The 14,505-nt window shown below is 53.9% G+C and overlaps 1 protein-coding gene across 1 annotated transcript in view; it reads right to left on the bottom strand.

The window, feature by feature from the left end:
• The window catches only part of VWF (von Willebrand factor), a 115,683-nt gene that overhangs the window by 66,627 nt on the left and 34,551 nt on the right, over window positions 1-14,505 (bottom strand). The window contains exons 11-15 of the mRNA XM_008144811.3: window positions 10,604-10,740; window positions 9,982-10,120; window positions 8,784-8,884; window positions 4,388-4,583; window positions 3,534-3,749 (exon numbers count right to left, since the gene is read on the bottom strand). Of these exons, the coding sequence (XP_008143033.2) occupies window positions 3,534-3,749; window positions 4,388-4,583; window positions 8,784-8,884; window positions 9,982-10,120; window positions 10,604-10,740 (789 nt within the window). The remainder of the gene's footprint in view (window positions 1-3,533; window positions 3,750-4,387; window positions 4,584-8,783; window positions 8,885-9,981; window positions 10,121-10,603; window positions 10,741-14,505) is intronic.

Below are 14,505 nucleotides of genomic sequence, written 5' to 3'. Positions count from 1 at the left end.
AAGGACTTGGGGTGGCCCCTTGCAGCTGTGACCCCCCTCCCCAATTATATCTGTATGGTCACTGTTTTTCTTTCATAGTACAGATACTATGAGCAAAAGTGTATCTGTATGCTCACAAATGTCTATTATAATTAGGGATACACATGTTTTCTCTGCGTATCCAGAAGGGCCATGCTTGCCATCTCTGAATCCTCAAGCCTGGGACATAGTAGAAATCCTGCTGGGTAGTGAAGCTGTGAATATTAAAAGGAACTAGAATTGATGGTCAAGGGCATTTCTCCCATGATGATAATAACATAATGGCCATGATTTATTGAGCACCTATTGAATACCCTGCTCTTTGCACAGGTTCTATGCCTTTCACACCTCTCTGGGTGAGTTAGATCTCATATCCCCCACTCTACAGATAAGAAAACTGTTACCTAAGCTAAGTGACTTGTCAGGGTCATGCCTCGAAGGCAGAGCAGAGGCAAGATTGGAACCCAGCTCTCTGTGAACCAAAAGCTCATGCTCTTAACCATTAGGCTCTAAAAGGGTAACACTCCCTTAGGAGCCATGCTTTTGGGGACACACCAGTCACATAGAGCAGGGACACTCAGACTGACTCCAGCGAAGTGGGCAGCCCCCACCTACCCACAGCCTCCTCTCCCTGGCCTCCCACATAGAAATAGCACAACAGACAAAAGGCAGGAGGAAGTATGGCAAAGTGGCACAGCAGCTGAGAGAGGGGGCTCTGTAACCTAAATTCCTGGGTTCAAGCCCCAGTTCTTCCATTAGTTAGCGAGGTGACTTTGAGGAGTTTCCTCTCTGGAATATGATGGCAGTACCACCTGGATTGTTGGGACAGTTACGTGAGCTAACGTGTTCAGAGGAATGCCTGGCCTGGGGTAAATGTTCCCTGCTGTTATGCATCATGATTACCCTGGAGACATAGCCCCAGCCCAGCTCAGGTGGGAGGGATGTTCCAGAGGAAGGTCTGGGCCTGAGAGACCCGGCCCTCCTGGATTCTGGCGGACACATAACCTACTCTCTGTGCTCCCAGCAGTCTCATGGGCGCCCCGATGATGCAATTCTTTACTGGGAGGTATGGGAGCAAACTGCTTCCCTGTTGCCAATCAGCTGTTGTCCAAGAAATGAGAACCTCGCTCTGGGGACACTGCTCCTGGGGCCAACAGGATCCTTCCCCTCCGTTAGAATCCATTTCTACAGCGAAGCCCACTGGCAGAGCATTTCACAGAAGCTGTAAATGATAGCCCTGCCCTGAACCTCAAAAATGAGGGGGGCCTCTCCAGAGGTGCCCCGCAGCCTCCCCCTCCTGCACCTGCTCTGGGCCTGGTATTTGAGGGTAGCTGGGGAGGGAGGGGGCTCTATAACCATATTATACATAGATTTTCCTCTGAACCAGCAGAGAGGTTGGGTCATTGGGTAAATAATTAGGGCAAGGGTGAGTTAAAATGGGGTGTGTTGGGCAATAAAGATGGAAGTCCCTTTCAGTCTATTGAACCCACGATGATAAGGGCGCATTTCACCCTTAACGGAGCAGGTGGACCCGATAGCTGCTTTTACGCTCTGACGGGCTGTCTCTAGAGCTGGCTCGGAGCCACGTTAAATTGTTCCTTCCCCAGAAGAATGCACAGCTCCGTCTAAGTGTGCTCCCACTCTGTGCCAAGGGCTGTGCTAGGCTCAGGATGCAGAGATGGTAAAGCTTGGTCCCTGCCTTCAAGGAGCCCATAGTCTTGTTTTCCCAAAGGAAAAACAAGAAAAAAGAAAAAAAAAATGTGTGTGCTTCTCCCGAATCTCCTCACAGCATCCCACAAAGCAGCTACTAGTATGGGACCAGTCCTTGGTCCGTGAGTGTCCCCAGTTGGTGTGACCGCTCCTCCTGGATGGAGTCAGTGTTTAGGGAGCTGTTTATTTCTCTGGAAGGGAAAGTGAGAAACAGGATGAATCCAAGAGTCCTGCCCACCCTCCTTGGGCTCAGAGGACCAACCCAAGGCCATCTGGTTCACCTCCACATAAACCCAAAGAGACAGATTTCTCTTCCGTATCTTAAAGCCTCATTAGCCAGGGAACTCCCTAATCCAATCTCAGTCCCTGCAAAAGCTGTTATCCTCGGAGGCTGAGAACAGCTGCTCTTGGGCGATTAAAGAATATTTCGGTAAGTCCTCAGCATTCTGGGAGAATGTCCTCAACTAGGAGGTCCTTCCGATGCTATCGCACCCTGATCATGCATCATTTCCAATACTGCTGGGCAAGCAAAGCAGATTCACAAACATCACACCACTTACCCCTCATTACTTTCCCCACTTTCTAAACAGCAAACATTCGTGAGGACCTGAAGTCTGGACGGGGAAGTGAAGGGCTCAGGATCTCATGCTGGCAGGTGACAGGCAAGTAGCCAAAAGGCCTCAGCGTTTTTGTGGGATTGCTCTGACTCAAAACATGAGTTGGCTCGATAAACCCCATACCTAAACTCCTCTTCAAATACATGATATTAAGTCCTTTCACCATTTCTCATAGCTCCTATTCTCCTGCTTCAGTCAAGACCACCAATTTTTTGTCTCCAAACATATCTACCCAGCCCTAAAAATGACAATATCCACCACACCGGATCCTTCCGGAATACCTTCCTCACGTCTATACATCATACTACTATTCCAGCATGGAAACAACGCTTTTTTGGAAAAAAAAAAAAAAAGTTTTTTAAAAACCTAACCAAGTACTCCACCTCCGCCTCCAGAAAGCCTTCCTTGGTTGCCCTGCAGTAACCTAAGTATCATTTCACTCAGTGTGATAGGAAACTAGTAGGGAACCAGACCCATCTGTGTCTCAAAAAGGAAGATTCCGGTTCTACGCCACTGCCATTTCCTGACCACACTGGGCACTCCGCAATTATCCCCTGAGCAAAAACATTAACCACAAAAAGTGAGCACAATCCATCCACTCAGGGGACCAGCGCTCCAACACTCGTGCCAGAACTAACAGGGCAGCGTGAGACTCTAATGATGTCATTCCACTTCACATGGCTTTATGCAATGCCCGAGATTTGGGCCAGGAGTCCGCCGATGGTTTGCCTGAACTTAAGAGCAAAGGATTGGTGCGTGCCTGTCCCATTGCCTTCATCAGACCTTCCAGGGATGCAGGGACCCACTCATTCCACAGTCTGGCCATACAGGCAGCCAACACCAGGTGGCAGCAGCCACAGGCAATCTCAGCTTGGCAGGGACACCAATGTTCTCTAGGGCCTCCCGGTAAGGGGTCCAACTTGCCCTCCTGAAACAGGAGGGAGTAGCCAGGCTGTCCTATGGGTGAGCCAGTCCCCCTCCCCCGTGTCCTGCTGGGAGATGGGAAGGCAATGTGGCTGCAAATGAACAGTTCCCTCACGCTATGCCTGTCAGATGCCCGTGGGCCCGGTTTGGAATGCAGGAATGCAGACAGAGCAGAGGAAAGGCCACGTGCATGCAGAGGGAGGGCATCCGCGGCAGATTCTGTTGGGTTTCGGGGAGGGGGCGGCAGGCAGGGAGGGCACCCACCACAGAAGCTGGGCTCCCGCCACGCGACGTGCACCCCTTTCCGGGCACAGGCAGCGGCGTAGTTGGCCACGGCGCTGCACAGGCAGTCCCGGCCGTCCGAGCAGGAGCAGACGTCGTAGTGACAGTTCTGCAGGTAGGGCAGCGGGCCCACGGCGTGGTGGCAGGCCTCGAACTTGGGGGACGTCAGGAGAGAGCATGCCGCCTCCGCGAACTTGGCTGTGGGGGAGGGGAGAGAAGGGGGGGGGCGGGCTTAGCGAGGGCCCTGCCACAGCCTGGGTGCCCCAGGCCCCAAGGGATCAAGTGGTCTCCTACTCTGCAGTCCTCATCCCAGCTTCTCCCTCCGCAGCACATGCCACCGAAACACCCCTTGGCTGCGTGATTTTCCTTCCCTAGTCAATGTCCTTTCTAATTGCATTCGGCTTAAATACATAAGAAGCTGAAGGCCCAGGCACACCTCCTGGCAGAGGGAGAACTGGTGCCATGATGGGCCGGGTAAGCTGGGGACCTTCGCGTGGGCTGACATGTCCCCGCAGATGACTGCAAACGGCCACCCCAGTGCATTTATCTGACGATAATTTAATCCAGTTTGGTGGCTGCTGCCCCGGCAGATTGAGAAGGTCCGGAGGCAGGAACTACTTCCTGTTCTTTTCTTTCCCAGAATCTGGCCCGCGGAGGGTGCCCAATAAAGGGGCTTTGAAGAATAAAGAATAATCCAGATGCGGACCATCAAATGCTGGTGGGAAAAACCCGAGCACCTCCCTCCCCCAGCGCCGGGCGCCCCGCCCCGTGGAACGCGCGGGAACGTGGGGATCTCGGGGCTCTGCGGGGACCTCGCTTTCCGCGGGATCGCGTACCCAGGCGCGGGTTGAGCTTGCAGGGGTCGCTGTGCTGCTGCCGCAGGTCCGCGCAGTCCGGGTGCAGCTTCCACGCGTTCCCGAAGTCCTCCACCAGGGGCTCCACCAGGCCCGCGGGCGTGCGGAAGTCGTCGCCCTTGTTGCCGTTGAAGTTCCCGCACAGGCCGCAGGTCCTCCCCGCGTAGACCGGGGACAGCTGCGGGGAGACAGGCCGCCGTGGAGCAGCTGCCGCAGACGCAGCCGCAGCCTCCTTTCGCTAGAGAGGTGGTTTAACAACGAACGCTCCCCCTCCCCGGGTGAGAGAGGCACGCGAAGTTAGTCAACCGCAGCTAAGCCCTGGGCTGCAGGAGGAAGGTAAGAGCTGAGCGCAGGAAGGTTTCCCACCAGCTCCATCCCCGTTCTTAAACCAGCAGTCAGAGACCCAGCTGCTGCACGGGATTTTGGAGAGCATGCAGTCATTTACTGATGGCGACACTGAGTCCAGGGGAGGGAGAGGGGCTTGCCTGAGGCCAGGGAGCTGGGACCAGTAGCCAGGTTGACGACACCCTCGCCTGTCAGAGCCGATGCCTGCGCCAATGGGCCCTGACACCCATGGGAATCAAGTGCGAAGTCAACGTCTTTTTATTGAGCATTCATATCGGTCACACATGTGGGCCAAACAGGCTGAGTCAGTTATGGGTCAAGTCCTCTCACAGCTCACATTTGGTGACAAAGAATAACACCTTCCAGCCCTGCGGGCGTGGCTCAACCTATGAATCAGGAAGTCGGGGTTTGATTCCTGGACAGGGCACATGCCCTTGATCGCCAGTAGAGGGGCGTGCAGGAGGCAGCTGATTAATGATTCTCATCATTGATGTTTCTATCTCTCCCTCTCCTTTCCTCTCTGACATCAATAAAAATATATTAAAAAAAAAAAAAGAATAACACCTTCCCGTCTGTACTTAACTGGGCCACTGAGTGTCACTGAAAAGTCCCTGAGCCACGAGGACTCTAGGGGTTGTGATTGGAGGAGGTGGGTCTCTGGAGCACACTCTGGAGGGTGACCTGGGGGCAGGGTGGGGGGGTGGGGGGGAAGTCCTGGGGTCCAACTCCAGGCCATTGGCATGTGGCTCCTTCTCCATCCTTCTGCACCCAAAGTGCACACTCAGGGACAAGTTAGGGAGCCGAGCCCATCTCTCTGGGGCATCTGCTGGTGTGTATTGAGAGGGCCCGGTTCAAAGATGGCACAGGGCTGGGGCCCCAAGTCCGGCCTGCTGCCATGCATGTAATCCATGCAGCTGAACGGGGTCCCTGAGCCACGTTCTGAAACCCTCATGCTTGGCCTGGACCCCGTGTGGTCATCTCTTGGATGACACCTTCCAACTTCCAGCTCTGATTTAATAAAATGCAGGAGGAACAATCTAGCAGAAGGTTCCGGACCCATAAAAAATGTATCCAAGTAAATATAATTAATGAGAAACAGGGTGGAGTATGGTTCCTTGTTTGCTTTACAGCGATCAAGTGTTGGCCCCGAGGCACCCAGGCCTCCCCTGACCGTCCTATTTAACATGTAAACTCCTCCTGGCCCTGGCACTTCTTGCCCCCTCCTCTGCGTTACTGATCTCCCCAGGATTTACCGCTTTCTAACACATGATCTAATTTACTTGTTGGTTTTGTTTATTGTCTGTCTCCCATACTGGAACTTACACTAAATGAGGCAAGGATTCTTGTCTGTTTTGTTTCACTGTTGCAACCTCAACCTTGCCAATGGTGCCTGTGGACCCGCAATAAGTATGTGTTGAAGAAATGAGTGCTTGAACAAAGGACTGAATGAGTTCGTGAATGGATGAGGTTCTCCCCTGGACACAGGCTGAAATGCAATGTCAACAGTCAAGGTCAGCCCTGAGCAAAGCAGCAAAATCAGTGATGACTCTTCCTCCTCACCTGCATCTGAGCACCCTCTCTTTCCCCCTCATTCTCAGGCCTCAGTGACCTCCTACCCCTGAAGTGCCCTCCTGTTCACCCCCCGCCCCCCCCCCCCCCGCCAGGCCTGCCATCACTCCCATGCCCCACTCTTTAAATGATATCTTCTTTCATCCCCTTGGCCTGTCGCAGGGGTCAGCTTGCCCGGGGATGAAGAGTGGGGGTATCAGGCAGGGGCTGGCCGCCAGCCCTACATTAGCCCAACACCACAGACTTCGAGAACACACTTGCTATTTGAAATTAACCTCGGATCAGTGACACTTCCGATAACTGTCAGAGGTGCTTCCTACACCACTCTGCCTATGGCTGAGCTGGGCCCTGGGTCTCAATCAGCAGAGCCTGGCTGCCTACTCGGGGACAGGGCATCTATACCACATTGGCTGAAAGGAGAGCAGGGAGCCCCACAGCACCTGGCTGGCCTCCTCTCTGGTGAGTGTGCTCAGCCTGCTCCTCCCTGTGACCTGTCTCCAGCTAGCATCCTCCACTGGGCAGCCCCCACAAACCCCGGGGTCAGCACGGTGATGTGCCCACCTCCTGGTCCATCCACAAATGCCCCCTTTTGTCCTCCAGACCAAAACACGGAGGGCGTTCTCATAGCCACTGGGTCATCTGCTCCTGTACTGAATCTTGACCAGTGGAGCCCTCCTTCTGTTAGCTAAACGAACTGAAACCCAGCCCCAAAGACAACCCTGCAGCCCATTCCCACAGAAAGAGTCTTCTTGGGAGAGAGACAGGGAACAGAGAAACCCGAAGAGAACAGCCACCCGGACAAGGCGTATGGGGGCTGCTGACTCAGGGAGAAATCACACAGATGGAGAGTGCCTTCTGTGGGGAGGGCAGGTTCCTGAGAAAGTGAAACAGCTATTGGACACCTCCCTTCAAGACAGGTGAGCAAGAGGTGATGTTAGAAACCCGAGTTCTAGTCCTCACTCTGTAACCGAATGGCCAGGGGACTGGGCAAGTCACTTTCTTGCTCCAAAAATGAAGGGTCTTTATTTCCAACTGTAAATGAGGGGCTGACAAGATCTCCTCATGCTCTGTGGGCTGTGGTCATAGGGTTTATTTTTTACAAAAGAGAGGGGGAAAAAAAGGAAGTTAATTTGGAACTCTCTTGGGGACTTTAAAACAAGAGCAAGAACATGACGTCATCTGGATGGAGGACACCAGAATCTCAGATGCCCATCACAGGGTTATACCCTCAAGCCCTGTGGAACCTGGAACTCGGGGACACAGAAGGGGACTCTGCAGGGATCCTGGGAATGACATAGGGCAATGTGTGGTCTCATTGTGTAGTCTCAGAGTGTGGTCTCAGGAGGGTCTCTGATGCCCTTTCCAGGGACCCTGCAGGCCAAAATGTTTTCATAATAACACAAACACAGTGTCTGGCTTTGTCCCTCTCATTCTCTTATGAGTGTGAAGTGGTATTTTCCAGAGGCAACATGACAAGTAATATCACAAAGATTGAATACAGGAGTGGCTGTGAGGCCAGCTGTCTTCTATTAAGCCAGCCATTAAAGAAATTTGCAGAATCGTAAAAAAGGTGTTCTTCTTACTGATTTTGTTTTGGGGAAAGTTTCCTCATCCCCCCCAAAAAAAAATGTTATTTATATTAATGAGTAGTGGGCTTATTGTTATTTCTAAACGAATTCCTAAGTACATATTTTCAATGTCTGTGGGTTAATTTCTAATCTGGTAAATATCAATAGACATAACCTTCATACGCGTTCTTGAGGTCCTCAGTAATTTTTCAAAGGACAAAGGCACCCGAAGACCAAAAAGTGAGCAGCACTGGTCCGGTGGGCAGGACGCCGCCCAGAGAGCGGCTGGGCTCTGCCGCCAGCCGGTGTGCGGCGCTGGACATGCCTCCCAACCCCCAGGAGCCCTGGTTGCTCTGTTTATAAAATGGCAGTGACAATTCCGAGAAAAATATACAGATCGCTACCTAATTGTGACCCCATGACTACGGAGAGCAAGGGGAAGTGACCCTGGACTGCAGAGGCCCAGCGCAACCCTCCCTGGGCAGTGGGACGGCTTTGTCCCCTATGGGTGCACAACACAGTCTTGGCTGTGAGTGCCAATCTGACTCTTCCTTTGCTGCCCCCAGTGGGCACCCCAGGGACACCCCTGCTCCCAGGTTTTATTGCAGCCAAGAGGCCGGGCAGCAAATCTACCCTTCCCAGCCCCTTGGGAGCCCATTCCTCAGAAGGCCCTGGGGGTACCAGAGCCCCAGGCGTGAGAACCCCTAGGACAAACAAGGAGCGTCCAGACAGCAAACACCAGCCTCTTGTAAACAAGAGAGGCCTGTTCCTCCCTCTGGGGGCATAGGGCCTGTGGAGAAATGAATTCTTCTCCCACACACAAAGCCACTCTGCCCACAGCACAAGGGGCACTTTGTAAGGCTGGGCTGTGGGGAGGCAGTGATCAGAGGGCCTACCTTCACCAGCAGTCTCCCGCGGCCATCCCACTCCATCTGCAGGTCTTCCCCATAGCTGAGGCGCACAGAGGCCATCACCGTGTGCTGGATGCGGAGGTCACCTAAAACCGAGCGGGGCCAGAATTTGGGCTGAGATGGGGAGAGGGCAGTGTGGTGGCAGGCAGATGTATCCTGGGGAGAGATGGGGTGTCTCACGAATAACTGTAGCAATGAAAGTGTAGTTATGGGGACGATGGAGATATCCAGGAACCTTTAGGGGGTCTCAGGAGGATGCGTGTAGTGCAAATAGGATTCCCCAAGAAGGTGCCTCTGTCTTCTTGTTGTAGCCTGCCATTCCCCCTATTGACACAAGAGGGCGGCCGAGGCTCGTGCATCCATAGCTGCACAGGTGCCCTGAGCCAAGGATCTGTCTCCCATAGAATCCCTGAGGCCTGAGCATTCCTTGGGCCCCTCTGCTGCTGCATGAGTCCCTCCAGACTGAGTGACTCAGTCCTCACAGCTGAGCGATACTGTGTGCCCTGGAGGAACATGCCATCTCATGGGCAGACACACAGCGTTAAACTGACACACAAGCATGCTGTGTGCCCACTGGCCTCAGTTCACCGGCTGTGAGCAATGCCAGGACAATGGGCCGATGGCCATGCAGAAGAAGAGGGGAGGGGTCTGAGAGCCACTTTGAGGGTGACGTTTGAGACCATGCAGGGCACAATGGCACAGTGCAGCCTGGCAAAGCACTGGACGGGTAGGTTTCTCCCTGTCATTGGTCACAGGGTCACCTGGCTCTGTCCCATGACATCCAAGGGTCTTATTCATCACCAGCCATTCCTCCAACCTCTCAGTGACAGGCTCTGATCCTTTTCCACCTCAAAGTAGAACCAGAAACATGAAACCCAACCCTCACTGTCCCCGTTGGCTCAAGCTGAGTAGAGAAGCGTCTTGGTTCCGCTTTCCCTCTAACACTCTCTCCCAGGTCTGGAGCAGCCTCCTCATCTCCAGCGTCCAGCCATCTTCCTCCACTTGTCCTCCTCTTCCAGGAAGCCTTCCATTCTTACAGGGATGCATGCCAAGGATACCCAGCCTGCCCTCCAGAGATAGCACTCTCCCACATTTCTACAGAAGGGGAAGCAGTGGGCACGGCTGAGGGGCAGGTGCTGTGGGAGCTGGGCCAGCCCAGTCTATAAGAGGAGGAGGGACCCACCTTGCAGGAGGGGTATCTGGACATCCTGGCCATCTATGGCGACTCCTCCCCCGTGCTTCAGCTTCACCAGGCTGTTGTGCAGGCTGGGCAGCCGGGCGGTGACTGAGCGGGTGCAGACAGCATCAGGGTCATCGGCACACTGCCATGAGGGGCATGCAGAGTGACGTCACCACACCCCTGCCAGCCCAACGTCCCAGCCCAGGACCCCTGGACTCAGAGAAAGACTCCAACCCCACACAGCCTCTGGCCTTCTCTCACAGAACAACTCCATCCTCACAGATCCATCGCTGTGAAGGGTGCCCCCTGGAGTGGTGCAACAAGAAGGTCCTGAGCGCAACCTATCCATGAGCCCAGCTTCCCATGGCTCCTATGCCCTTGCCTATCTGGGTCTGGTCTTACAGGAGGAACCCGGGCCTCTTATTCTTTGGGCCTATTGTCCCAAAGCGAATCAGGACTCAGACCCTCAGGGGAAGCCCTACGCACCCTATATGTCCTCACCTTGGCTCCATTCTCTAGAGAAAAGAAGCATACCATGTACATAGCAGCTCAGTAATGAGGGATCACTCACCCCACCCCATTACTCCTCCATCTGCCTCCTGATGGGGCACCTGGTTGAGCTCACCTGCACGGTCTCTATGACAATGGAGAAGGAGTGGTCTTGGCAGTCCCGGGCCAGCAGGTACTGGCAGACCCCACTGAAGGTGAAGTACCTGTCATCAAAGCTCTTGAAGTGGGATTGTCCTGTGATGAGACACTCTCCTGCAGGGGCACAGAGGAGGGGGAGATCAGGAGGAGGAGAGGGAGATCAGGATGAGGAGGGGGAGAGGAGAAGGAGGGGGAGATCAGGAAGGGGGTCAGGAGGAGGAGGGGGAGATCAGGAGGAGGAGGGGGAGATCTGGAGGAGGAGGGGGAGATCGGGAGGAGGAGCGGAAGTCTGGAGTGGCGAATGGAAGCCTGTAGGAACATGGTACCCCTCGCCAAAATGCTACAGCTGGTCTACAAGTTCTACAGGAAGACTATAGGCCAGACCCCGCTCCTCAACACATTTGATCTTCTAGTTCAATCCCCATTTAATCACGGGGCAGCTAAGGGATGTGAGCCACACTCCTGATTCTCAGCTCCACACTACGCCCAGTCCTTCCTCATAGCCATGCCCATGAGCTCTGGCTCCTGGAGCCTGCAGGATGCTCAGCCCAAGGAGAGGCCTTTGCTGCACTGGCATAGTAGGGGCTCAGGATCTGGCCCACCTGGGAGAGTCCCCACATGCAAGTGGGCAGAAAAGCCAGCCTGGAGGGCTGATGAGAGGGTGAGGGGGCCCTCTTGGAGCTCAGCAGTACCAAAACCAGGACCCCATCCTGCCCCTCAGCTGAAGGGTGGCTCTAAGGCCTCCTCATGAGCAAGTTCACGCTGGACTTCAGTCGGGCCAATGGGGGGCCAGGAGGTGATCTGCCCATGATCTCACCACCACCTGAGCCAGCTCCTTGGCCCAGGCTGACAGGTTTGTGGTGAGAACAAGGATTCCCCTTCATCACCCCGCAACTCAGAGCCCTCAACTCACCCCTACCCAACTGCTGACCCATCCTCCCCTGGCCCTGTGCACCTGGAACCAGAGATCACACATCCTGGGAAGTGTCCGTGCAGACACTCCACCAGTGTCTCCCATGGTCCCTGCTGGCCCACCCAGCCTAGGGCAATCCCATCCCCAAGCCCACAATAACCCATTGGAGCTGAAGCAGTCCTTTCCCACCTCCCTTGAGGTATTGCCTCTCATCTTTGCTTTCTACTCTATAGAGAAATACAGACATACACCATGGCTGTTCCATAAGTAGGGAGCCCCCATGCCCCACCTGGACACCCCTGACCTCCAGACAGCGGAGGCTTGCTCCCCATTGCACTGATGTACTTTCCCCTGGCAGGGCCCTACAGCCAGTCCCACCCAGCCCATCTCCAGGAGCTGGGGCTGGGCCCTGTCACAGTCAGGGGTTCCCAAAGGCCACAGGGAGATCCCAGCTGCCCATCTGTCAAAGGCAGGCTCCATGGTACTCTGCCTGCCACCTGTGCCCACATTTGCACTGAAAGGCCCAGCAGGCACAGGCAGGGGCCAGACGGTACACTTTGGACCCAGTGTGGCCTTCCTTTGGTGTGTGTTGGAGGCAGCGGTCCGGGTGCAAAGCCCTGGTTATGGTGAGTGTCCCTCTGCCTGGTCTTCAGGGCAGCTGACCCCTTCCAGCATGGCCTGGGTCAGGAGGGCACACTCAGCCTAGAAGAAATGGGGAGAAATGGGAGGCCCCCAGACCATTCTCATCAGCATCACCTTCTGTGATGATCAGAAAGATATATTTGGTCTTTGTTCCTGGTTCCTGACACATAGCTTCTAAAATCCTGGAATATCCTGGGTATAAGAGCATCTTTTGTTCTAAGGAGCCACTTTGGGGGGCCTCAGGGTAGGGCTGGTCACAGAAAGATCAGGCATGATTAGAGGCCTGGACCTTTCAGCCTCACCCCCAACCTCAGGAACTGGAGGTTTACTTAATAGTGATTTAGTTGGCCATCCTACCTAATAAAATCTCCATAAAACCCCAAAACAACAGTTTGGAAAGCTGCCAGGCTGGAGAACATATCTAGGCAGGAAGGTAGCACACCCCAGTCCACGGAGACAGAAGGTCCTGTGCCGGATCCTTTCAGACCTCAAACTATGTGTCCTTAAAAATGGCCTTTATAGCAAACCTGTAATAGTAAGCCCGGTGTCTGCCTGAGTTCTGGGAGCCGTTCTAGCAAATACGGAACCCGGGAGGATATTGTGGGAACTCCCGACTTGGAGCCAAGTCAGACACAAGTAGCTACCCTGAGGACCCAGTGCTGGTGCTTGGCATCTGAAGTGGGGAGTGGGGAGCAGTCTTGTGGGACTGGCCCTTAACCCACATGGTCTGTTACTGTCAGAACTGAATGGAATTGTAGGACACCCCATTGGTGTCCAGAAAGTCAGAGAACTGGTTGGTGGGGGCGGAGGGGATCATACACATTTGGTATCAGACGTGCTGGGAGTAGAAATAAACAGATCACACCTCCCCACCTCATTGTCCCCCAAGAAGGGCAGGAGCAAGGATCCCTGTTCATGGAAGTCAGAGCAGAACAGGACATAGGAAGGGCCAGGTCATCCCCGAGGATTGTGAACGTGATGGAACTCCACGTCCACTGATGTTACGGGAAAGCCACCGTCCTCTGCAAACACCGTGACCTGGGCCTTCGTGTCAAATGCCTCGACCCTGTTGCAGTAAAATGGGTGGGAATTTTCCCTCCAACCTTCCTCTGTTTTCTCAAGAGCACTCTTATCTGAGAAGAAATTGGACTTCCATTCTCTTCGACCATGCCCAGGAAAAGAGGGGTCAACAAGAAAATACACAAACATTCAAAAGCACAAAGTTCAGGGCTAGCATCTAATCCTTCTATCTGATTTCCTGCTCTGACCCCCACTGATTTGTGTTCCGAAGTTTCTCAGGAATCAGAAATCTAAATATTTTATTTAACTTATCTCCTTGGTACACTTGAGGGATGGAGCTACAAGCACAGGAAACCCAGGGACGTGCTGGGGAGCAGTTGACCTTGGGAGCTGGAACAGCAGCCAGAACAATGGGTCCATCCTTGGCCCAGGGTGAACGGGATACCCCAGACGTTCCCGTTCAGTCAGTCAATCAGCAAAAGGCAGCCCCCAGAAAACAGCTGGCCCATCGCCAGCCAGAGAAGGTGGGCAATAGAAGTTTGGTGAATGAGTGAAAAGCGGGTGACTCTTAACATAACACAGAAAGTAGAACAGCCAGAATTTAACGCAGATCTGCCACATGAAGGAAGGTGCTCCCTCACTAAAAAAAAAAAAAAAAAAAATAAATATCCCATCGGATGAGACACGGTACCTCTTCTGAGCAAACCCTTTGTTGTGCGGGAGCTCCCACGGGGCTGCTCTGCTCAGCTCATATGCGTCCATCCTTACCCAGGCAGCTACGGAAGGACCAGCCCACAGGCCTCTAGCAAAGCAATTCAGACTTTCCCCCAATAGAAAAATTCACCAAAGCCTGCCTCTAAGTCACCATCACATAAACTCAACCACATGTACGAGGTGCATCTCTAAGAATTCTGTGGGTATCGCCTCATTTACTGCTCCTCTGAGCTGGCTGGTCACTAAACAGATACAGAAACTAACACAGAGAAAAACTCGCCCAAAGCCCCGAAGGAGTCAAATGGGGATTTGCACATGGGCATCTGTCTGGCTCCAGAGCACAGAGCACTTGACACCACCCAATCCTGCTCCTCTCTCCCAGGCTGACTCCTGCAGCCTCTCACAAGCTGATTCCATGAGGTCAGAGCCTGATGTCACTCCGATCCTGGGCCCACGTGGGCAGCTGGGTCGGGATGTGGAGACGGAGTGGAGGAAAGCCTTGGCTATGAGCGGTGATGTGCTGGCCTGACCTGAAGGAGGTGTGAGTCCGGAAACCCTAACAAGGCCTGGGGCCAGGCCACAGGAGGTTT

This window comes from Eptesicus fuscus, chromosome 7 (assembly GCF_027574615.1).
Source record: "Eptesicus fuscus isolate TK198812 chromosome 7, DD_ASM_mEF_20220401, whole genome shotgun sequence".
Classification (NCBI taxonomy): Eukaryota; Metazoa; Chordata; class Mammalia; order Chiroptera; family Vespertilionidae; genus Eptesicus; species Eptesicus fuscus.
The sequence above is the reverse complement of the archived record's forward strand: the minus strand, read 5'-3'. Positions and strand labels throughout refer to the sequence as shown.